This window comes from Ammospiza caudacuta, chromosome 6, assembly GCF_027887145.1.
Source record: "Ammospiza caudacuta isolate bAmmCau1 chromosome 6, bAmmCau1.pri, whole genome shotgun sequence".
NCBI classification, from domain to species: domain Eukaryota; kingdom Metazoa; phylum Chordata; class Aves; order Passeriformes; family Passerellidae; genus Ammospiza; species Ammospiza caudacuta.
Genome location: NC_080598.1, coordinates 39928555 through 39952938, shown reverse-complemented (window position 1 = coordinate 39952938; position 24384 = coordinate 39928555). Strand labels below are relative to the sequence as shown.

The 24384-nt window shown below is 38.1% G+C and overlaps 1 protein-coding gene across 6 annotated transcripts in view; it reads right to left on the bottom strand.

Annotated features, from left to right (window-relative positions):
- Positions 1 to 24384, bottom strand: part of NPAS3 (neuronal PAS domain protein 3) — a 583895-nt gene that overhangs the window by 482875 nt on the left and 76636 nt on the right. Inside the window, exon 2 of one of the 6 annotated variants that reach the window (XM_058807168.1) lies at positions 20640 to 20729. The exons of the other annotated variants lie outside the window; for them this stretch is intronic. Within the exon in view, the coding sequence (XP_058663151.1) occupies positions 20640 to 20729 (90 nt within the window). The remainder of the gene's footprint in view (positions 1 to 20639; positions 20730 to 24384) is intronic. 6 annotated transcript variants of the gene reach the window in all.

The window sequence follows — 24384 nt, the reverse complement described above, 5'->3', positions numbered from 1 at the left end:
ACTGGTGAAATACCCCAGCCGCTCGGTTCCCATGACTTTTCTGGGATGAAACACCATCTCTGACTGCTGCTGTTATGTCCAGCAAACGTGAGTGTGACTGAAGGCATCTATAGCCTGATGGAAACTTGCTCTTTCTCACAAGTGACATGCCCCGCGGCCCATGTATAAAAGATAATTGTTTGTTGTTTGGCAGGGACAGTAGTGATGGGGATCAGTAATGCCATGGGCTGGCTGCTCAGATGACGCTAAGGACAGAAGGAAGAGTCCTCCATTTCCTGAGCAAAAAAACCAGAGAGCACCTGACAAGGCTGCCACGTGAGCTTCACTAGCTAATCAAGACTATGCTCAAGGCAGAAAGCCACCATGCACAGGAGCTGTCAGAAGGGTTGGAAAAGATGCTTGGCTATTTCTCCCAACAATTAAATTTTGAGCACTGATTTTATGTAGTGATTATAATTACGAGTCTTTCACTGCCTCTGACAATAATCTAGCATATATTACTTTCCTCTTCCGGTACAAGGATCAGCAAAACAACTGGAGATTGGTGGCAAAAATAACAGGGAGAAAAAGATTAAACCAGCATTATAACACAAAGTCTGGAGAGGCTAACTAAAGTAAAACATTTTTTGGTGGTTTTGTTTGGGTTTTTTTTTTTTTTGGCCCAGACCTTCCAGTTATAAATGAAGAACATCCAGCATTTCTCTGAATGCACCTTGTAAGCAATGATAGTGAGAGCAAAATATAGACAGTTTTGGAAGTGTATTTTCAAGCCAGACTTGACCAAATGAGTGCCCATGGTTTCTACATTCTGTAACTCAATTATGCTTCTTGTCTGACCTACACAAAATACTTGAGGTACAAAGGCAATTCAGCACCCAGACTCACTCCAGCCACTGTTTTGTTCTGCAGAGTTCCAGCAAGAGTCCCAGTCTGCAAGCACTAAGATGCTGATTCTGCAGTGCTGTTGTCTTTCTCCCAGGAAGTTGACTAGGACTACCAACTCATTTCCCACAGGCCATCCAGGAGCCATAAGATGATAATGGGTTTTAGTTTCCACCCACCTGGGCTGCATTCAAACTAGTGACCTAAGGTGAAGGTCTCCACATCCCATTACCAAACCTTAAAGCCATTTCATATCCCCATGTAGTAAGCTTTTCCCACAACATAAAGTCAAGAGACAGTAAAGAGCTGCCTATATCCGAAATCTGTTCTCAAGTACACGATCAGTCAAAGCCTTTTGATACAAGTGCAGTATTTCAGGTATTAAATTGGCAGAATATTTTTCAATCAATACTAAAAGCCTCTATGAAAGGAGGAAATAGATAAGAATTAAAACAATATTATGCCATAAAACCTGAAATTAACTTTATATACCCCTAAATTTAAATATTGTTATTAACAGATATTAAGGGTCTGCATGGTCCTATTAAAAGAAAAACCATCAGCAGGAATTTGAAATGCTTGAAAGTGATTCCAACAACATCAGCATTATTATCAAGACATTAAAGTATATCTATTTTTAATAAATTAAAGACTGAGCTACACATAAATTACATGTTTAGCACTTAATGCTGTATTCACATACAGTGTATTTTCTGTTCGCTAATGCTAGACTTTTTAATACACAGTTTAAAATATTAGGAAGTGTAAATTATCTTGTGTTAAATATGCCAAGTACTTCAGAAGTGTTAATTAATGTATTAGTAAAGCAGTTTTTAGGAGGAGTGAGAAGATATTTTAAGAACTATGAGCTTTGACTAGAGTAAATGCACATATATTTGCAACCAGTTTAACAATTTAATAAAGAAGATCTTGTACTAAATAATATAAAAGGGCTTTTTGGGGTGGGGTTTTATGTTTTCTGGTTTTATTTGGTTTTCCTTAAATAAACATACCAAATACTTTGCTACGTTAAAAAGACTTTCACTGTAACACTCAGCATTGAATTAATCAGATAAAGATGAAAGTGAAGAATTTTGCCACCAGTGTTTCTTACTTAACTCACTCAGTTATGCCTTTCAGCTTGGTATATTTTATATGAAGGATATCTTGTTAAAACAACTGTTGAAGGCAAGTCATGTCATATCAGCCACACACCATACCCTATGGGAGCTCAAATATTCCAAAATCTATGTTAATATGATCCTGCCACACAATTCTTCTACAGAAGTACAGCAGATTTTCAGTGACATGCAAGACATCATAAGTACCACATTATCTGTATGTCTTCCAGAAACAAGGTAAAGCCATCACAAGGATTATATTGAATCAATTTAGGAAGGTAAAAATTGTTAACAAGCACTATAATATAGCTTAGTAAGTGATTGTAATCTGTATTTATCAACTAACAAGGAAGCTGTACTTCTCAAGGCAGTTTCCAGTACTGTAGGGCTGCAGTAGGACAGCAATATTCTCTGGCTCAGGAGACCAATGCAACTTCTCAATGAGGGTTTGCAGCTTTCTAATACAAGATTTACTGTGCATTACACCATGTCCTTCTAAATCTTTTGAGTATGTTTTGCCCTGGTCACAAAGACTAAATACAATTGCTAGGACATCCAGAATCCCTTTTGGAATACTTCCTTCAGAGGCAGACTAATACCTGTTGTAGGGTTTTGAACATCAGAAAAAGCTTTCCCTGAAAAGCAAACAAAACAAGGGACACAACAGAGCTATTGAGTACAAAAGCTGTTCACTGCCCCCATGAATGCACTGAGTTTCCATATTACAGAGACCCAAAAAGTGAAGACAAATTATCATGAGGAAGCTTAAGAATTTTAGTAAGCTATGAGGACTCAATTATGAGTCCTTGCCAAGAAAGTCTAATTTTATTATTTGGGCTATACCCCAAATAATTTCTTTTTCTTTTCTTTTAAATTTGGAAAAAAAAACTACACTGAAAAAAAAAACCCAAACCAAAAAACAAAACAGAACTTGACAAAGTTAATTCTCCTGTTTGACCAGGCCACTATGCAGGCTGATACTCAATTCTTGGACTGTATTTTTCAAAATATTTTCTCTTTACTGATAGAAGCTGCTATAAAAAATTCGTCTCAGCATCCATTTGATGATTGACGGTGGGGCCAGAGAGACTGCAGGAGGCTTAAGCAAGGAAAAAGAGCCCTAGCTGCGCCAGAGTGAAGAAACAGAACAATGTTTTCACACAATAATACAATCACAGAATATGCTGAGTTGGAAGGGACCCATAACAATCATGAGTCCTGCACAGGACCATCTCAAGCATCACACCATGTGCCCAAGACTGCTGTCCAAACACTTCTTGAACTCTATCACTCCTGGTGCTGTGATCACCTTTCTGGGAAGCCTGTTCCAGTGCCCAGCCCTGGGTGAAAAACCTTTTTGTAATATCCAACTTAAACCTTCCCTGACACAGCTTCAGGCCATTCCCTTGGGTATTGTCACTGTCACCCCAGAGAAGAGATCAGTGCCTGCCCATCCTCTTCCTCTCATGAGGTGAATAAGATCTCCCCTCAGTCTCCTCCAGGCTGAAGAGACCAAGTGACCTCACTCATTCCTCATACAGCTTCCCCTCACGGGCCTTCACTATCTTCATTTCCCTCCTTTGGACACTCTCCAATAACTTTGTATCTTTCTTATTTTGTGGTGCCCAAAACTGCCCCAAGCACTCGAGGTGAGGCTGCCCCAGTGCAGAGCAGAGCAGGACAATCCCCTCCCTTGCCTGGCTGCTGATGCTGTACCTGATGCCCCTCAGGACAGGGCTGGCCCTCCTGGCTGCCAGGGCACTGCTGGCTCAGATTCAGTTTTCTGTCAACCAGGAGGAGCCCCTGGTCCCTTTTCACATTGCTACTTTCCAACATCCCATTTCCCAGTCTGTTCATACATCCAGGGCTGCCCCATTCCACATTACTCATTTCCTCCAGTTTTAGCACATCATCCCATCATTCATCACTGGAGAGCCTGGTCTTTTCCCTTCTCTCTTCCAAGCTAGTTCAAAATGAGCCCCACACTAGCTCCTGTGCTAGACCTCCTTTTCTCCTCTGGGATAGGTGCATCCCATCAGGTGTCAGTAGACCAGGTATTGAGTAGATTCTTCCATTGTCAACAAAACCAAAATTTTTCTGCTGACACCAACCTAACAGATCGATTTCTTATCAATATTATTCAGTGTTACTGGAAGAACCAATGAAATCACTACCTGCACTCCTGTTCCCTCTACCAATTGTCCCAGGGCCTGAAAGTCTCTTTTGATCACCTTCTCTCTGTTATTTTGCCAGGTGGAACTAGCAATAACAGACAGTATTCAGGGGGCCTTACTAGACTGGAGAGTTTTTCAATAATATCTCTTATCAGCACCACTGGGAGACAGCAGAATTCCCTGTGAGGTGGGAATGGTCTACATATTGGACTCCCCATTCCCCTTAGAAAAGAGTTCTCTATTACAACTATCCTCCTTTTCCTGCTAACAAGGAAGCCTTGTTGCGAGGTACAGAGGTAGTGTTGTTTTAGGAGGTCCCACCATCCCAAAAAAGACCCTTTCCCACCTCATTAATTGTCTGGCCTTCTGGTTCCAGAGCCTCACACCTGCTGTAAAAGCTACCAGTCCTACTTGTCAAATTCTGAGGAGCCTTCTTCCTGGTACATGCAGCAACCTGCTTCCAGCTGTCACTTCACCAGCCCAGTCCCTTGGCCAAAGGTCCTTTGATTACTCTGCAGGGTTCTGAGCCCATCTGCTTCTCCACTACAATGCAGGTTCAGCACTCCTGAGACTGTAGCAGCTCTGAAAACAATTGGTCTCTCTGATTTGGTCACTCAAATACTGTGTAACCTGTTCACTTCTTCCTGTAGCTCCTTCACCTGGTGACAAAGCTGCTCCCCTACAGCAGAGCTGTTTGTCAGCCTCAGCCTCCTGAGAAGGCATCAGACACTCCCAGCAACCTCTGACCTGGAGAACTACATCTACCATCAGCAGGTCTGTCTGGCTGGAGACATAGTATGGGCAGATAAAAGCATGGTCAGGACATGATTCTGAGACAAAAGAACACTAATAATACAATAATACACAGAATACTAAAATGAAAGTCTTGAAAGACAAAATAAATTTAAAAAAAAAAAAAAAAAATTCAATCATCTTGTTCTAAAATGTTTGAATGAAAAAAAAGAGCAAATCTACTGTCTAGATCTGACAACTCTATACAGTTTCCAGTATACCATAGTATATCTAGGACACAAATATTGAAGTCACAAAAAAAATGCTGATTTCCCTGCCTTTGTGTCTGATATTCCAAATTTTAAATCGATCAAATATTCTGGTTTTAGATCATAAACTGATTTTCACCACTAACCAGACAATGAAGCTTTATCAAAATTATGGTATATTGAATCAAAAACAGGCACAACCATTCAGCAGTAAGCATAGGTAAGCTGAATGCTTTAAACTGACTAATAACAACAAGTGATAATCTCAGATCAGATTTGAATATTTTTACCATTAAAACACCTACATTTTTTCTGTCCAGGGAAGAAAAAACTGCACTACATGAGGAAGCCTTTCCTCACCCAAAAGAACTCCAGAAAACCCCACAGCAAAAATCTCAAGAACTCACATAAGCCACAAAACAGAGCATTTCACTTATTGTTATGGAAAGGGCACTGAAGTGTTTTAACCAAATGCTCCTCTGCTGTGTCCTGATTGACTCTGCAACTGAGAATGCAATTAGCTACTAGCATTGAGCAGTAAATTCTCTCCATAAGTGATTTCTACATGGATATGGAACTCGGAGGCCTTGTTTTGTTTTCAGAAATGTTAAAACTGCAGTCAGCACATCTTCGGTGTATCTGACCAAGCTGTAAAATCCTAACTGTAAGCTGGCACACAAAATATCATTCATCTGATCCCTGACACCCAGGCAGCCATGGAAGATTACTTTCCCCTCATCTAGGTATTGTGTTTGGGTTTCACATCCACAAGCTTTTAAGCCTCCTCTAGTCTGAGAAAATTGTACTATTTTCTTTTGTGATTTTGCTGGCACAATGACTAGGCATGGACCTTCCTGGTTCCCCCTCCACAACACAATATTCTATTCCTGTAAGACAATGCCAGCCTTGTTCTCCAGCTGTCAGGAGCAGAAGCAAAGAGCATGAACCCCTGCAGTTTTGACCTCTTCCTTTCCAGTACACACAGAAGTTGAAGCAAAAGACATACAGATTTTTCCATGTGTTCCAAAGTACCCTTTACTTTCCTAGCACACAAGGCTGTGGACAATACAGTTCTTAAGTTTCCCCATCACCCATGAGAACTGCTTGCATGTCAAGCAGCACCCTTTGAGAACCACAGGACTGTCCACACCTTCCTCTGTCCCCTCACCAACAGTCAGCCTCTGCCCGTGCTATTCTTTTCAGCCACAGTTCTTCTACTTCAGCTGACTTGCAGCTAACCAGGGACCCTGCCCCTGTACCTTGCACAAGTTTCATTTGTCTCAGAGAGCATGTTACCCATTCAACCCTCTCAAGTCCAAGCCAGTGTCCCTGGCCCTACAGTTTGAAAGAATTGGAATTAACAGATGCCCTTTTTCCTACTCTTCAGAGTGCTCTTCATATAGGCAAGTTATGAATCAAATTGGAATGATTTAACTTTTCTGTCACACATGTTCATGTGTCCCTGAATAAATAGATATGCGCACACCAGTGTGACAACGAAACTCACACGTCTGCAGACAGAATTAGCTACACAGTGCAAGCTACAGACTCAAATGGTGATCCACCCACATATCCAGACAGCACTCATCCTAAATACCTAGTTATTTACACTGAATTTCTAAACTGCAAACTGAACTGTCTTCCATCACAAATATTCTTTGATGAACATGCTACATATATTTTACACAGTCTTATTTTAACTGTATAATGATAAAGAGCTAGGAAAAGAGACAGTTAGAAGAATAGGTAAAATGCTACTGTTCTAGCTAAATAGGATTTCATGCACTCAGGAATTAGTGACTAGGCAAGACACAAGCCAAATAAGAGGCCAGTCTTATGGCAACTGAAATAGTAGCTGCTATTACCTTTAACTATCTACTAAAGACCTATTCATCTCAAAGAAGATAGATCTTATTGAATTTGTATTAAATCAAATCTTCCTCTGACAATTTGAAAAAAGAATTTCTGGAAAAGTCACCCAATTATTCTACTAGGAACTAAAAAGTCTAAGTGTGACAGCGCTTTTCGTTTCCAAGAAATACTACCGAGAGAGAAAGCAAATTATTGGGGTTTAAGGACATAGGAGACTTTAAATGACAGAAAAAAAAAAAGAAAATAATTCAAGATATTCAGACTTTTTTCTTACTGTTCTTGAAAGATCGTGGGTATACAGTGAAAGGGGTTAAAAAAAGGCTCAGAGAAAAAACACACTGCACACTTACAAGAATTGATAGCACACAGCAGAACATGTTTTGAGAAAATGGTGTCATACCTATACAAACCAAGGGCCTATTTTTCATCTGACTAAAATGAGGATGAAAAACCAGTATGATTTTCACATTCTAAATCTGCTTTCAGATACAACACTGGAAAGCTACTTGCCAAAAAAGATCTGTAAGCAATAGCATGATAGTTCATTCTACTACAATATTTTTTTTCACCAGTGTGGTGAAAAACTACAAATCTGACCTAAATTTTCATATGTTTATTGAGAGGATTGTTCACTACTATTTAACAAGCATTGTAACCCCAGTATTTATGTTTTAACTAATATTTTTTGGGTCCCTTGCATCTGAGACCACAACTGAATTATGTTGAACAGTTCCCCAATTACCTTCCTGCTCCATTATATTTACCTGTTTTCTCCTGGCAGAAACCATTTGCAGTGTTATCTGGAAAGCACACTGTGGACTCCCAAACACCAGCCTCAAGCCAGGGGAAACATTGTTGCCTTCTACATTAAAACCACTACCAGGCACTGATCTATCCATCCAAGCACTCCCTAAAGCTCTACAGAGGGATGTCCCAACAAGGAATGTAGCCTTCTTTCTAGGGCTGGAGGTTAAAGAAACAGGGAGTACAAGCAGTGGTAGAAGAAGCTATGGGGATTGCAATGAGTACTTGGTAATATAGGCTAGTGGTGGGGAGAATTGCAGTATCCAAACATAAGCATGAAGGGGGCAAGGAAATAATTCATTCTGGTCTGTAGTTACTATTGCATTTGGCCTAAAATAAATTAACTTTCTGTTCTTAATGTCATCTTGCTACCTTCATGCAATATGCAACACCTGTATCAACTCAAACTATGTTTTTCATTCTAATGCAGATGTAAAATTTTGCTTCAACATAGCAATAAAGGGCTGATACTTGCATACACTGGATTTTGTCATCCAAACTGAATTTAGTTGTTTGTCAATCAAAAAACACCTACACATAGGAATCATAAAAGTAAGTCAAAATACAAAGTCATAAATATTGTGGGTACAAACAGGAGGCCCAACAACCATCAGTAACCACTTACTTACTTTAAAATTTACAAAGTAGTCTTAGATAAGAACATGGGAAAAGTTAAAATAATACTAATCTAAAAGAAGCTACACACCAAAATGAATTTTACTACATTTCACCAAATCACCACTATCTTATCAAATATGTTCGATAAGACAAAGAGCTAAGTCTTGCCTTTACAGTACTTGGAACATGCAGAGCATCAACCCTCAGAGCAGAGGAGCTCTTATAAAGCCCTACTTCCCCTCTGCAGAGCCTGATATTGAACAGCATTTTCTGCTACACTCCAGGTTATTGCAAACACCCCAACAGCACATGGATAGAGCGAGTGTTCATCAGCATTCAGGGGTGAGACCACACGCATCAGGACTGTGGTGCTCTCCAGAAGCAAAAAAAACAACAAAAAAACCCAACAAAACTCCCACTTGCAACCATGAACATATTGCTGCTGTGCCACCAAGTCCCCATACAGATATTTACAGGATCTGTTTGGCCAGTGCTAAGTATCCCTTGAAAAGCACTCAGCTCAGGAGGCTCTACAAGCCTGGAAGCTCAGAGAAGGTCACAACCTCCTTAAATTGTTCCTGAGAAAAAACAGGACTTACTCTAATAAAAGCCAATGCATTGAAGAGTCAACCAATTCCCATATAAAAATTCTCTAAACATCTATACACAATATGGTATTTGATACCCCTTCTTATGAATTCTTAAAAGATTCTAAGAGCAGAGTCCATCCCTCCCCCAAATTCAGGCACACAATATATCCCTTGGTTTCTACCTAATATGGATTGTATCTGGTGTAAACTGGGGGGAAGGATGAATAGTTCGTTGCTTGGATTAATTTTATTCTTGCAAAATAGGTATTGCTGCAGGAATTCATCAAAATATCTATGTGAGAGAAACGGAAAAATTTGGAGTGTAGAAAATTCAGAAAAGCCAATGTGATTTTCTACCTTTTAGAATGCATTTCATTCCATTAGTGATAATGTCAACAATTAGATTTCAGTTTAACCTTCAGAATACAACCTAGACCTGGAGCAGTTGATTAGCTCTTCTTTTGACATCACACAAATTATTTTTTTTATAACTTTCAAATGCACTTAGTGAGGAGGTGAGGTAAAAATAAACCAACATCAACAATGGAAAAATCCCTATCTAATGAAGTTGCCTTAACCTGTTTAGTAAACTTAAGAGCTTTTGCCTATTACACAGTACCACAATCCCATAAGATACAAATCTACCAGCTGTGAACTTCACTGTTTATGGATGATTACCTGATTCCATGCCTTTTCCAGCAATTTCAATGGCACAGTCACCACTGATGCATGGTCTGGATACATGCCTGGTGCTGCCCAGAGTGACATGAATCAGAGCTGTCTCAGTCACGCTGGCTCCAGCATGTAACACAACCATCACCAGTAATCAAGCAGCAATGCAGCAGCTCTAAAAGCTGCTGCTCCAGGAAGCAAGAAAGCCTCCTGCTATGATAACCATAAAATGCTGCCTTATGCACCAATCTAGGTGCTGCACAAAGCACACAGCAAGGCTTTGTGCCTGAATAGATTCTGACTGCCAGGTTCTTCACTGCAATATTGGTTGATAGATTTTGAGGGGGTGAAAAAGATCAGAATACATTTGGAAAGTTTTTGTTTACATCATTTGATTTCAAGGCAAAGGAGATCGACCATGTGAGGTTTAGCACTGTCACAATCAGGCAAATCACACCATCAGCAGCATTCTATGGAGACCAAAACTGAAATAAGTAAAATATATCAAATAAGTCAAGCAACTCAGAAGATTAGGTTTCTCACCCTTAATGCAAGTCTACAAGAATATCTGAAATGAAAAAAATTTAATTATATTATGAAAAAGAGGATTGATTTTTAAATGCAGTACAGCTCTTGATTCTCTTTATCCCAATGATTATTCACTACAGAGTCAAGGAGCAACTAATGTCCCTTCATATTCTACAATAGGAGTCTTATTTTGTTGAGCTCTGAAATCAAGAATAGTGAATCACTAAATCAGATGAGGTTGGCATTAGGAGCATTTTGCCAATAGAGCAATCTTGGTACACCACTGTGGCAAAGCACTAAGCATGTAATCAGCTATATCAGCAAAGATCAGCTTTAGACTCATCCAGGAAAGTTATCACTTTTTAGCAAAACAAGCAATATCAGTAAAAGAACAGTTTTGCAAGTAAAATAGTATATGTGTAGAGGTTTCTGCTGATGGATCTTTGTCCAAGTGGGATACTACATCACTTAGATAGCTCCAATTGATCAAGCTATACCAAATACATACGATAGGCTTGGCTTGTATTCTGCTCTTAATCTTAGTTCAGTATTTCCCTCTGTAGCTACTAAATAACAAAACCCATTCAACCTGACAAGTTAGCAAAATATGAATGCCCTTTTTAGTAAAACATGTAGCTCAAAACATAGAGCACAGCAGCATTCTTGATGCAAAGAAAATACTGCTAGAAAAAGCAATGGTACATGCTATACCAAAGCAAGCTATACCAAAGCAATCCATTGCTCAGTACTGGTCACTGTTACATGGGAGTCAGGCTGCCTAGTGTACAGCCCAGTGCAGAGAGTGTCTGCAACCCTGTGATGCTACCAGACAGTCCCAGGACTACCAGGCTGACAAACTCATTGCACCCTGCAGTTTGACTGGTTACACAAAGCCTTTTACAACTTGAAAATCCTGGTGCTATCTCTCTGTGCCTGGACCATCTACATGCTCCTCACTGAGGATTCCAGTGGAGAGCACTCCCAGAAATGACAGATTTTCTACAGGGGAAAGGGGAGTTGCACAACAGCCCCTCTCTTCCAGCCATGAGAAGCAGGATGTACAGTGGCTTACATGAAAGGATATGCAGAAGGGGACTGCGACACAGACAGCAGCCTCTCCTAAGACAGCAGTGATCTCAGAGGTATCAAAGGTAAAAACCATAATTAATGAAGTCCAGTGCAGTCACAAGGCTTGCAGGACTACTGCCCCAGGCAGTAAATGAGTCACTGGAATTTAGCAAGAGGGTGGGATACTGTACAGGATGCTTCTAGGCAAGGAGATAATTGATCAACATATTGAAATTCAGCAGCCCAAGACCTGCACAAAGATGTGTACAGGTCCTGGCTGAGAGTCAGCTGTGGAGGAAACACACTGCATTGTCACAGCTAGCTATGGACAGCTACATGAAATTAATTCATTCAACTGCTGCTCCATTCCCCACAGTCCATTTAGCTGACTTTTGTGCAGAGGTAGGGGAATTTCACCTTTTATATAGATGCAGCTGGAAAGACGACACGCAAATTATTCCCAGTACACAACACATACTCCGAGTAGTGCAGCCTGATTAAATGGTACATGATACAGCATCTTAAACTACTCTGCATCACAGTCTGTAATCTCAAAGATGGCACAGACCCAACATTGCTTATGAAACCATAAGACAAAGTTCAATGCAACTATAACAGGCAAAGGTATCTCCTTTCATGGGTCTCCTGTTGCTTAATGTGCAGAAAATTTGAAGTGTGACAGAGTATGTCTTTCCTTCTTGTTGACCAAAATTTTTGTTTGGTATCCACAAGAAATTTAATCCCTATTTGCCAGAAATTAAGGGCAAATCTTAATTACATAATTTTTAGTTCATATGGTAGTGGTTTTCTTGTTATTTGTTTTGAGTGGAGGTATTTTTTTTGTTAGCTTTTTGAAACAATAATAGAGAATCACTTCATACCTAAAACAATTAAAATTTTTCACCTTCCTATTGCACTTAGATAGAAACATGCTTTATGCTTGTCTTTTTCCTTAGAATTATTGAATTTTCTTTCTTTTTAAAGTGTTTGTTCTATGTGTGTCCATATATGTACATATGCACATGAGTGTGAACGTGGAACTTTTAAGACCACAAACACCTGACAAATATCTGTACAACAACAAAAGTAAAAATTCACAGAATGCAATAGAAGTCTTCTTTTCTGTATACCAGTTTGACATGATGCAGACTTTTTTCAATATTCACATGTTTTAACTGAAGCACTATTTATCTTAAAGGGAAAGCAAATCAGTATTAAATACTTTGACTATAGGTATCACCATCATAATGGAATTTTAGCATGTTTATGATAACAGTTTCTTTATAAATAATTTCAAAGTTTAGCGATATGGCTCTATCTGGATGTGAAATGGGAGCTGTGTCACTTTTTCATCATAAAACCCTATGGCCAGGTAGAAGAATTCATTGATTGTTAAATAACAATTTAGCATTAAAATTAGGCAAGATACAGCACTGTGAAGGGCTTCTAAGTAGCCAAATTAAAAAAAAACCAAAACAATATTTAGAACATGATTTTGAGGTTCCTATTCTGGGAGGTCGAAGAAAACTGAGAAACAAAATGTTAACAAAAGGTTCATTTTTAGTAAACTCTGAACTTTTTTTCAATAGAGCCTTATGCTTGCTAATTTCACCATTTAATCTTCCGTTCACCTGAAAAACACATGTAGTTCTAAATAAAAGCACCATTTGGAAAAGACATTAAAAATAATTCATTAAGGAAGGAAACTAATATGAAAGATTTCAGGGATTCCAAAAACTACCAGTTGGTTTATCTTCCTAGATGAACACAGTAACTAAATTTGCTAACCACTTGCAAATAATCTAGCTTTGTTTCCAGAAACAGCTTTAAAAAAAAAAAAAGGGAATTTACTAGTAGCCATCACTACAAACGCACAGATTTTCAAAGGAGAATTGTCTCTGCATTTCAACAGCATCACTATGCGAAACAAGCTCGCATTACTTGAAAGGAGGCTGCAGCCATCTCACACTGCTGCAAGTGAAGAGTGTGCTCATGACTCACTGCCCCTGCCTGGTTGCAACTCATCAGTGCCGGCAGCCCTAATCTGCTCCCAGACATTATGACCAGCAGCTCTGATATATGGATTAGATCTACCCCAAGTACTCCGTGCAGGGAAAGAACTGCATGAGCCCTTTATTCCCTAGGGAGTACCTGTGCAGGAGAATAAATCAGTGATATGAAAGAAAACATGAAATCCTTCCCAGTAAAATTTGCAGATGACACAAAAGATAATAAAATGGTAAATACCAGGGAGTTGTCAGTTCCACAGATTGCATGGCAGCCTGGGCTCACCTGAATAAGATGTGTTTTAACACAGCTGAGCACAAAGCTGTCTATCTCATAACTAAGAGCACACATTCCAACCAAAGACAATATAATATGCTAGAATGAGGCATATGGATGATGGTGGATAACCAAATTAATATTAGCCTACAGTGCAATACCCTGGCTAGAGCAGTGAAAAAAACCATTGATGTACAATGGAGTAAACACGGAGTAGCAATAGGAAAGGATTATAGAAATCACTACCGATGTTGAGACGAGAATCTTTCTGTTTCAAACAGCATGTAACAAGGTGGTTCTAGTTTATATCTGTGATCCCCAAGCATTCCCACAGGAACAACTAAAGGACTACACTAGTATTCCAACTAGAAAGTGTTAATCAGCTACAAGAAGCATTCAAAATTATGGAAAACTTGCCTTGCTAAAAATGAGAAACCTGTGTCAAAGAGGAGGATAAATGATTACTGGTTTACTGTCTACAGATATTTAAATGGAGAAGTGGGAGGAAATGAGGAGTTTCATGAATATTAGAGAACTTTTCAGCTTCTTAATGCTGGATTTTACATGCTTCTGCTACATAAAATTAGGAAAAATCCTACAGAAAATAAGGTAACAATACTTAACAAATACTAAGTACTGTTCATCTAAAAAGAAGCTGGATTTTCTTTCATCTGAAGTTTTTATAATCAGCATCTTTCTTCCAAAAAGAAGTTGCAACACTGTGTCAGTATCTTATATTGTTGTTTAAGGCAGATAAAGACAAAAAGTTAGAGTTCTATCATTCAAAAGCATACTTAAAATGTCCCAGGACAGCTTTGCTACCACAACTCCTGCCACTTATTTGAGCTTTACAGCAGGTATTTAGCTAGCTCTTTATATTTGTGGGACAATTATTTCCCAAATCATGGAATGATCATTTAAGCTGTTAGTAAGCCAGATGAACTTCTCACTCATTTCCCAATTCATATTTTGGATATGCTTGGTATTAAGGCTTCCGTATTTGTGCAAAGCAGCAAGTTACTGAAAGAGCATGGGAAAAGTGAAACCTTGCTGAATACACAGAAAAGCTCAGTCACAGATTATTTGAATTGATCTTCCCATTTCTGAAACCAGTAATATGACTTCTGGGGGAAAAAAAAGCACTACAAAACCGCACCATAAAAAAACCCCATGAAATGAACAACAGAACAAGACCCCTTCTGAAATGAGAAAGAAGTACAAAAGCAATTTCAGTACAATATCAAAAAACCTGTCTTAACAGGAAATTAGCAAACTGTGACTAATATTGTATTGAAAGGGTGTGGCTACAGGACCTGAAGACCTAGACAGTTTAATGAAGGTAATTGCCTAATTCATTAATTGAACAATACCAAATTCACTTCAGAATTTGACTCAGACATATATTACAATTTGATACTGCAAAGCTTAAGTGAACCTTCAAAATTTGTATTGAGCTATAGACTGAACAGTATTTTGTAAACCTAAATATAGTAATATACTTTTCAGAGGAAGAAAATTTTCAGGTAACATGTGTATCACACCTACTCTCTATTCAGGCTACATCCCAATCATCTCAAAGTAAAACTTTAAAGCCACTGCAACATCTAACCGCATCATAATCAAAACATGGCAACATTTTTTACTAAAAAATGGTAATTTTTGAGTGCTGTTCTCTCAAATGCTCCAATCAGCCAAGGATTAGAGGTTCAACTTAATACTAGCCAGTGATCATTAATCATTTTAAAGTACCACAGCTAATCTCATTTCTTACCCAGAGAAAGCCCACTCATGTTTTATGCGTAAGGGAGATGTTGGCTTACTTTTGAATGTGTTTTAAATTTGGTTAATGACACCTTTCTTCTTCCCACAAAAGACACCTGGAACACCTGAGAACAGAGAACCCAAAAATATGCTCAATGCTACACAAAGGCAAGACAAGCACAGGCAGTGGTAAAAGGGATAAAGTTTTTCCAGGCAGCCTCACGCTGAGGCTGTAAGGATCAGTTGACTTATGTTAAAAGCCTGTCACATGAGTATAGCAGTGCCTTCTCTGCCTTTTGCTGATAGAGAATGAATTGGGTTATGAGCTTTTGATATTTTCTAAGAGGTCAAATTTATGAAGACGAGATACTAAATATCTTCTTCAAATACATCTATTAAATTCACATTGTGAGAAGTAAAATCAAACTGTGAAGTGATGGAACATTACTGCAAAGTGAAATCTACTGTGGAAGAAGATGCAACCTCTCCTTCCTGTTTTACTAGAGCAGAGCAAACTAAATAGCAGCTTCTTCAGCTGTTCTCTCAAGGTAACCCCTAAACATGTGATCCTGAAGCCATTGTTGGAAAAAAAATACTTATGTACCCTACAGCATTAGCCTGAATGATAGTCCTGTTGTCTTTCATGTTATATCTTTTTCCTGGAGCTAAAATAATTGTTTAAGACTAGTGTATCTTTTCCTTAGCTATACAGCAGCAGATGAGTCAGAATATCCAAACAAAAATTCTGAAGAGACGTACATTTTTCTAAGGCAATTTATGTGCAGCACCACAACTAAGAAACAAGATGGAGAAAAATAGCAACTGCTCAGGCATCACCAGCCTTTCTGTGCTGCTTCAGTGACTATACTGACCTGAACCAGCAGGCCCAGCTGGGGGGTCTAACCCACTTTGACAAGAACATGGCTCTCCATTTGGAACCACCAGCTCCCCTTCTGCAGGGTTCTTACAGCTTTATCCGCCTTAAGGTGGACACTGACGGTGGGCACTATGGACCACTTCAAGTACCCATCTTCCCACGTTCTGCAGATGGTTGAATTCCCTCACTAGAAACCCCAGGAAAGCCTGTTAAAAGGATTATATTCTCATTTGTGTTGACTAGAGTGGCCATTAGATTTCTCGTGTATGCAAACCAATCCTAATTTTGTTATATCAATCTGATAAATATATAAATGTCTTTAGAGACTGAATGGAATAGCTTAGGCTTGCACTTCCTTTTCTCATTTATAGAAATATTTATGCATTTGATTCAACATGGAGTCTGACAGGAGCTTACTTTGGTCTATTGAGTTTGGATATTTTGAGCATTTACAGTGTCAGGATGAACATTTTTTATGTAATCAAGCTACACATTCCAGGACAGGTCGTTCCCCTAAACTGAGCCTTCTTTCTGTGTTCATTTCACTAACTTGCTGAGAAATAAAAAGAGCTAATAAGACCATAGCTGTAATTGTGAGATATAAATGAACTAGATGTTTTCCTTACATATTCAATGCCATTGATTTCAGAAGAAACAGCTTACTGCAGAACCCCTCCCTGCTCTCCATATTCCTGAAGAGAGACATGACCTTGAAGTCTCCTTAATATGGACAGGAGGAAAGTTGGGTAGACATGATTCTTCCACCCTTGCTTGGGAGATAACACACAACAGCCACCCAGGTGATACCTGAAGGGTCATTTTTGAAGTGGCTTCCAGGCTGAGAACAAAAAACTTCTGAGATATCCTCTGCTTGTACTCAACAGGTCCCCTGCAGACAGGCAAAACCGCTCATTTTTGACATGCTAGTATTCTTTGTAATTTGGCAACAAATCAAAGGAGAGCATGGGCAAGTAGCTCTGCTTTGTTCACTGTTTGACACTCCATAAAGGTGAGGAAGAGTGCAAACCAGGGTTGTCTGAGCAAGCAGAAGAAAGATTTTTCAATCTGGGCAGAGGGAAAAACCTTGGCAGTTTAGTTATAGCAAAGTAGTTAGAACTGAACAAGAAATCTCTTGTTTTGTTGTCAGTTGTTTTTTGACATCACAAAAGAAGAGCCTGGACATACCTTGCTACAGCTGAGGCAACTGGAAAAGAAAAAGAGAAATATTTAGGAGTTGACAGCTGTATTCCAGGCCAGTAACTGACAGGCCTCTGGTTTTACCTCTCTAGCTTAAGACAAGTGCCTACCACTTGTGAACATAGAAATTATTTGTAATGATTTTGAAGCTTACTTTACATCTTTTTAAGAGCATATTTACATGTTCAGTGACCTAAAAATCCCACGGGCCCATGGCAATCAAGGTGAGGGACAATGTAGGAGGGGAGAAATCTGTTATCTTTTGCCAACATCTTTTGAAATTGTATGTTCCACTCTATTCCAAGTGAGAGATCCAGCAGCAGCTGTTCCACTCAGTTGCAAGAATATCATAAAGACTCCAGAAAGATCTGTATAAGAATACTCACTATTTTTGCCCATTTTATATTTTTTAGCTAGCAAACCATTAGTCCAGCTCCTCAAGAATGTGTACCACAAAGACCTATCTGCATTTTTTTAAATAGCACTAGAATGTATTTACCATGCTTTTAAGAACTTGTGAAAATGTTTATTTCCAGTATTTATTAGCACTAAAATTTGTTTATAAATGTTACTTCCCCAAATGTTTTCTGAAAAGTATTTTTGGCATAGAAGGTCATGGTATGATCCTTTGAAATTTTTGGAGAAAGGATCAGACTATCTTAATTTCAACAGCTAAGTAGCTTTACACAAAATATTTTAGCAGGTACATGCTTAAGCATAAGTCCAGAGTAGGTTTTCTGCATAACACTTCTTTTAATTTTAAAATTACTAGACAGGAAAAAAGTCAAGCTCCAAAATCCATGAGTCTCTGTCCTGTCTGGCCAGCCCTTAAAACTCCCTTAGCTTTCAAAATAAAGCAGTTTGCTGCTTTGTGTCCAGTCCAAAAATTATCCTGCATGAGAAAGGAGTCACACAACCATTTCTCCTAACAGCTAGTAGCATTTTTAGATCCATTCTTCCTTTCCCAACCTAATCAGGAGAGAGACTGAGCATCTGAGATGCACATGAACATCTAGTACCAAATGTTCATATGTCTTGAAACACTAAAGGCTTTCAAAGTGTTACAAAAATTGCTTGTTTTATTTTTTTTTTTTTTTGGTCTTGATTAGTGAGCAGTTTTCAGAAACTTTCTGTAATATTTTTGGAAATAAATTACTATGGTAATACATTACCAAAAGCAGCTATTGGGAAGAAGAGAGAAAGAATGCCTGAGAGAGTTTAAGTAGCATGGAAGAAGAACCAAGAGAAAATTTCACTAATCAAAAAGGACTCTATATCTTCTCCAGAAAGATCTAGCTGTTAGCATCCCAAAATAATCTAGGTTTTTTACAAGCAAGGTGAACTGGGCTATAATACTTCAGAATTCACGTTTCAGAAATGACAAAAATATCAAAATCAACATTGTTTCACAATCAGTCTGATTTTTGGATTTTGCCGATTTTTGTTTGCAATTGCATAGGAGCATCAATTACTTCATTTTGTGGGCAGCACAGCTAGCTGGTTTTAAGTGTATTGACTATAAATTTTACCTAATAAAAACAAAATGAAATAAAGATAATCAACTGTATTGCAGCATTCAGAGTGAAGCCATCACCGTATTTAACACTCATGACAAACTGTGCCAAGTTTTCTTATTTCCACAAAGTTTCAAAATCTTGAAGTTGTTCTAAAAACTGATATAAATATTGCACAACAAATCTGTTTCATACGTTTAAATAAATGAATATATTTTTATGCTTACTGAACTTACAAGAGAAGCAAAAACACTGAAATAAGGTTCTGTGGTGACATTTAAAATCATGCAAGATGCAGACTGCTTCAGTTACTCTGGGCACTGCCATAATTTAGAGAGATAAAAGGGAAAAGCCACAAAAAAATTCAAAAAGTTCAGAAAGTATTTATGTCTATGTATATCAGGAATAAGTCATATCTCACACCAAAATTAGCCACTCATTAAAAAAAAAAAAGCCAAGCAAGAGGTCAGATTTTCATTTTGGCTCACCAAGTTACACTGATGCTGTAATTATTTTGATAAATCTAGATTTCTCTTTTCCTCTCACTTCTGTAAACCAAAACGATAGTCTTCATTTACATCGAAGTGACAGCTTTTACTGATGTGGTTGTACCTATTACTAAGAGAAAAGATTCAGGAAACAAGCAGCAGGTTATAGAATCAAAAAAGGGAATGAGAGAATATGATCTAAAAAACTAATGAGTATGATTGCCCTTGCCAAAGAAACATTTTGTTTTAATGCACAGCACAGCTAATTTTTAGAATTTAAGGGGTTATCGGAAAATGAAATGTTATACAGAGGATGATAATGGTAACACTGGTATACAAAACGGGAATATAGTTGGAGCATGAAAAGCAAACACTAAGTGACAGAATGCAGTTTCAAAATCCAGCGAGATAACAGAATTCATAATGCATTTGCAATATTAATACAAAATCATCTGCAACACACCTGTCAAATATATACTCTTCAATTCTATGTTGAAATAGATAATTAAATCCTTCTTGCAGTAAAATAGAAACTTCACTGCTTGCAGAACTAACAGAAGTCAAGCCCTTTGCATTTGCCTGCCCAGAGCAATAGCATTTTTGTCAGAAGCACCAGTAATGATCTTGAGTTACGCACAAAAGCGGGCTCTGTTAGGGCAGCGGACAAAGGCAAACGACTGCAAAGAAAGAGGACTCAACTTCAATTTAACTGTCCTGTAAGGTACATACTAATTAGCTGCAAAGCTATGAAATCCTAGCTAGCATGTTAAGTCTGCTACATGACAGTATAATTTGACTTCTTAAAGGATTATGCAAATTACAACTCATCATTCCATTACATGACTGAAAAAAAGTGACAGCTAATTTATACATAACACACCTTTCAAATCCCTAAGATGTGAAGCACCTGTGCAATACATTTTGCCTAGATTTTCTAGCGTGTACACTCTTGTTTATTGCACTGTACAGAAGCATACCTAAGAGATTTAGAAAAGTCTTAGGGTTTTTTATTTGCTTTTTCACTTTTAGAGCACAATCCCAAAGAATTAAACAACATACTTCTGTCCCTGCTGTAGAGGTTTTGCACACAAGTGTACGCTTTCAACACACGTGTAATTTCGGAATAGCAGGAGAGCACGAGCACTAAATGCACGAGCTAGAGGCAAGACTCACACAGATTTCAACATACTTCTGGTAGGTAGATTCACAGTAGATTCCGTCATATCGGTAGATTTTCCTACATTCTGATTGGTTGGGCAGAGGATGCTGGACAGTTATTCTGTAGAGGCATCAAAAACAGATAGACATGACTAGAGGATCTCTACAGGTAACTGTAATGCAGGACAAATCAGTATGTTGAAATTGATTTTGCAAATTTTATTTTTAAATTAAATGCCTTTCCGATCTCTTTAAATCAACTGCCTTGTGCACATAACACCCACAGATTCCACTTTTCAAAATTTGCACTGAGAGTAAACTAAACTTCAATTCTCCCACAAGAATGGTGCTTTTTTCCCATCAAATAAACGTGGAAGAGGTATGGAATTTTATAAATCAAGTTGATATTCTACATAGTTTGTATAAATACAGTAGTGCTTTTACAATTGATTATTTATTGTTTCCTGTTGCAATCCTTCTTCAGGCAGAACATTCATTTGTGTCAGCTGGGAGTTTGTCCAGACAAAGACCAAATAACCCTCCAATTTAAAATGTCAACAGCAATTCTCACATTTGCACAGAATGAGGATGTTGTGGTATTATGAGGACTGTGATTGAAGGTGCTCAGCACCATCTGAATAATGCCATATGTTCTTGGATCGACTGAAAGAAAATGAAAGTGATTGGCAGCAATCAGGAGGTGCGCAGCATCTTGTAAAATCAGGCCCTAAAAGGTTTGTCAATCATTCTCTTATTCATCCCTCCCCAGCTCCCCGTTAGCAGAAAATATAATTTGGCTATAAAAATTCAATGTTGTTTTTAAAATATACTTGGGAATTGCACACAAAACAGTACCCACCAATTTTCTTTTTTTTCCCTCCTTCTTCTCTGGAATAAAAATACATTTTAGATGCTTTTGTATCTTCTGCAAATTAATACCTTTTTCCCTTGTAATTTAATGGTATTTGACTGGAGTAAGGATAAATTATTTGAGAAATTTTACAGGTTTTTCAAATGTTGAATTTTAGGCTGTGATTTTTTTAAAAAAATATTCTAGTGAGTAGAGAATTATTTTATGTTATCATTATTTTTATAGTATTAACATCTACATAGCTCTAAGGTAATCTTGGTTTTTAAAATCGTTTCAACAGTAATTTAGACTGCAGGTTTGAGAAAAAAACTGGTATCATTCTCCAGCTACAAGCTCTGTGAGCAAATGGAAAGTTATCTATTGTGGAAACTGAGGACCTCCTTCAATAAGGCTGCACTACAGTGTGTCAAGTGCAAACAAATTCATGTCTGCACAGCCCTGGTTCCTTGCTTATTTAAGGTAGAAACCTGGTCTGAGATGGCCTCAGCATTGTTTTCACCCCATGGAACCCCACAGGCAGAAGAAAGAAGACAACTCTGTGATGAAGGCAGGAGCAAGCACCTCCAAATTCTGGCATATTCCTGCATTCACTAATTAAGACACTACCAGAGAGATTGATTTATTTATTGTGATACCTAGGGCCTCTAAGTTAGACATTTAAGTACCATATATACCATATGAGGAAATTTAAGTATCTTAAAATGAGATTTGAAACACAAGTGCTATCTGCAGGGAACCACATCAGCTAGTACAAGAGATCTAGGAGAGTTCTCTATGTTGTGTGTGCCTGAGAGAGACAAACCCTTCACTTTGGGCCATACAGAAATGCCTACATCAAAGAAAAGTCAAGCTTCAAAATCTTCAGTGCACCATCACACCAACTGACAAAATCCCCAAATTAAACTCCCCGGGCCATTTTTTGTTTTGGGGTTTTTTGTTTGTTTTTTACTTTGTGATCCAAGACTAGAAGAGATGCCTGTTTTTACATGGCTTCAGTAAAGACACAGGAGAACAAGTCTCTCAGCGCCTCTCAGCCAGAGGAGCCTCAAACATACATCTTCCACTGCTCCAAATATTACCAGACACTCCTAAAATGAGGGACTTTAACTTCTGCTAAAAAAACAGCCCTATTAAAGAAAAAAATCAGGATTCATTGGATGAAACAAAGTGAGACAGTGAGAGCATGTTGCATTATGAGTCATTCAAAAATGCATAAGCAATCCTTGCAAAAACTATCAGAATCCTTCCCAGATGAGTGCTCTTATCACAGGCCTTCAGAATTATGCTCTTTCTTCCAACCACTTCTTTGGCCAAATGAGTCTGGAATAGTAATACTGGTTATTGCTATTACTTGAGCAGTTATACGAGTGCAGCAGAATACAGCTCGCTCCAGAAAACCTTTATTTTGAAGTGGTTATAGTATTCTTCTGGGAAGTGGAAGATGTGGATTTGAACGCTCTTGTGATTAAATAGGTCCTAAATAAGTATTCACTGCACCAAGCTAGTGTAGAATACTTGTCAGTTTTTGTTTGGTTGGTTTATTTTTTGCTTTTTTCAGATGACAGAAATTGAAACACAGTCTCATTTGAACATCGGGGAAGATTTTTTTACTGTAAAGGTAACGGAGAACTGGAACAAAGGGGTTGTGGAGCCTCCACCAGTGAGAAAGTCAGCACCCACCTGGACATGATCCTAGGCAACCAGGTAACTGTTTGTGCAGCCCAGAGGGGTTGAGCAAGAGGATCCTTTCCATCCTCAGCCATTCTGATATTCAAAGCCAGATCAGAGATTTGGACTGTGAACCACAACCCTGCTTTACATCTCATCAGAATTAGGTTGGAACTTTTCTGGAGACTGGGAAGCATTAATGTAGTGGGGGAGTGGAGGGGTTGCATCTTTTTTTAAATTAAGCAACAAATAAGGATTTATAAACATAATAGCAGCTACTGCGGGTTGTAGTCCAAACCTTCCTTTGCACTTCACAGAGCTAGATTCCACTTCAGAAGCCAAGATCCTAGGAACTTCTATGGACCCAGCCAATTGCCCAATGCTCTCTAAAAAATTTCTTTAAGGAGTTAACTCTCACCTATTCCCTCTCTGCTGAAACAGTAATAATAATAGAAAAACAAAAAAAAAAATCATATCCTCAAACACCAAGCTAAATAAGACATCAATGTAAATCTCTTAAAATCCCACTGACTTCATGAAGATTGCACAGCATCTAAGTTAGCACAGAATGGGTCTTATTGTCCTTAACCTGAAAAATCAAACAGTCCTGAAACACTTTGGAATAAATTTCAAAGTGCACATCAGATTACTGACTGCAGCCTGCACCAATGCTTTGGGGAGAAAAAAAAAAAAATTATTTTATTTTCTTGTGTAATCTTTGTCTCTTATTGTTAAGGTTTATTTTAGCATAGTAAGCCTATTTCCATAAATGGAGCTTTTTGCTGTATAAAAACTATTGTTTTTATTTTACATATTTAAAATTAGTCAAACACCATCACATGCATTTGCCCTCTGCCGCAAATATTTTAGCTGTTATTTAATAGATTTACATTTAAAATGAATTATCATCTGGTAACTATGAGGCTATGGGTCAGAAATGAAAACTTCCTTACAGAACAGCTTATTCAGCATTTATTACTAAAACAAACTAATAAAAACACAAACCAGCAAAGAAACAAAATCCAGTTGCAAGAATTATTTGCTAGGATACAAAAAAAAGTTTGCCAAGACAATTGGTCTTGGTCATAGGGTATTTTTTCCTCTCTAAAAAGAAAAAAAAATAGGCAATCTTCACCAAATTAATTTTGTTAACTTTTTTACCACATTATGTCAGCAGATAGAGTATATCTCAGGTTCCACTTACAAAATTGATTTAGTTGAAGATAAAACTGTATAT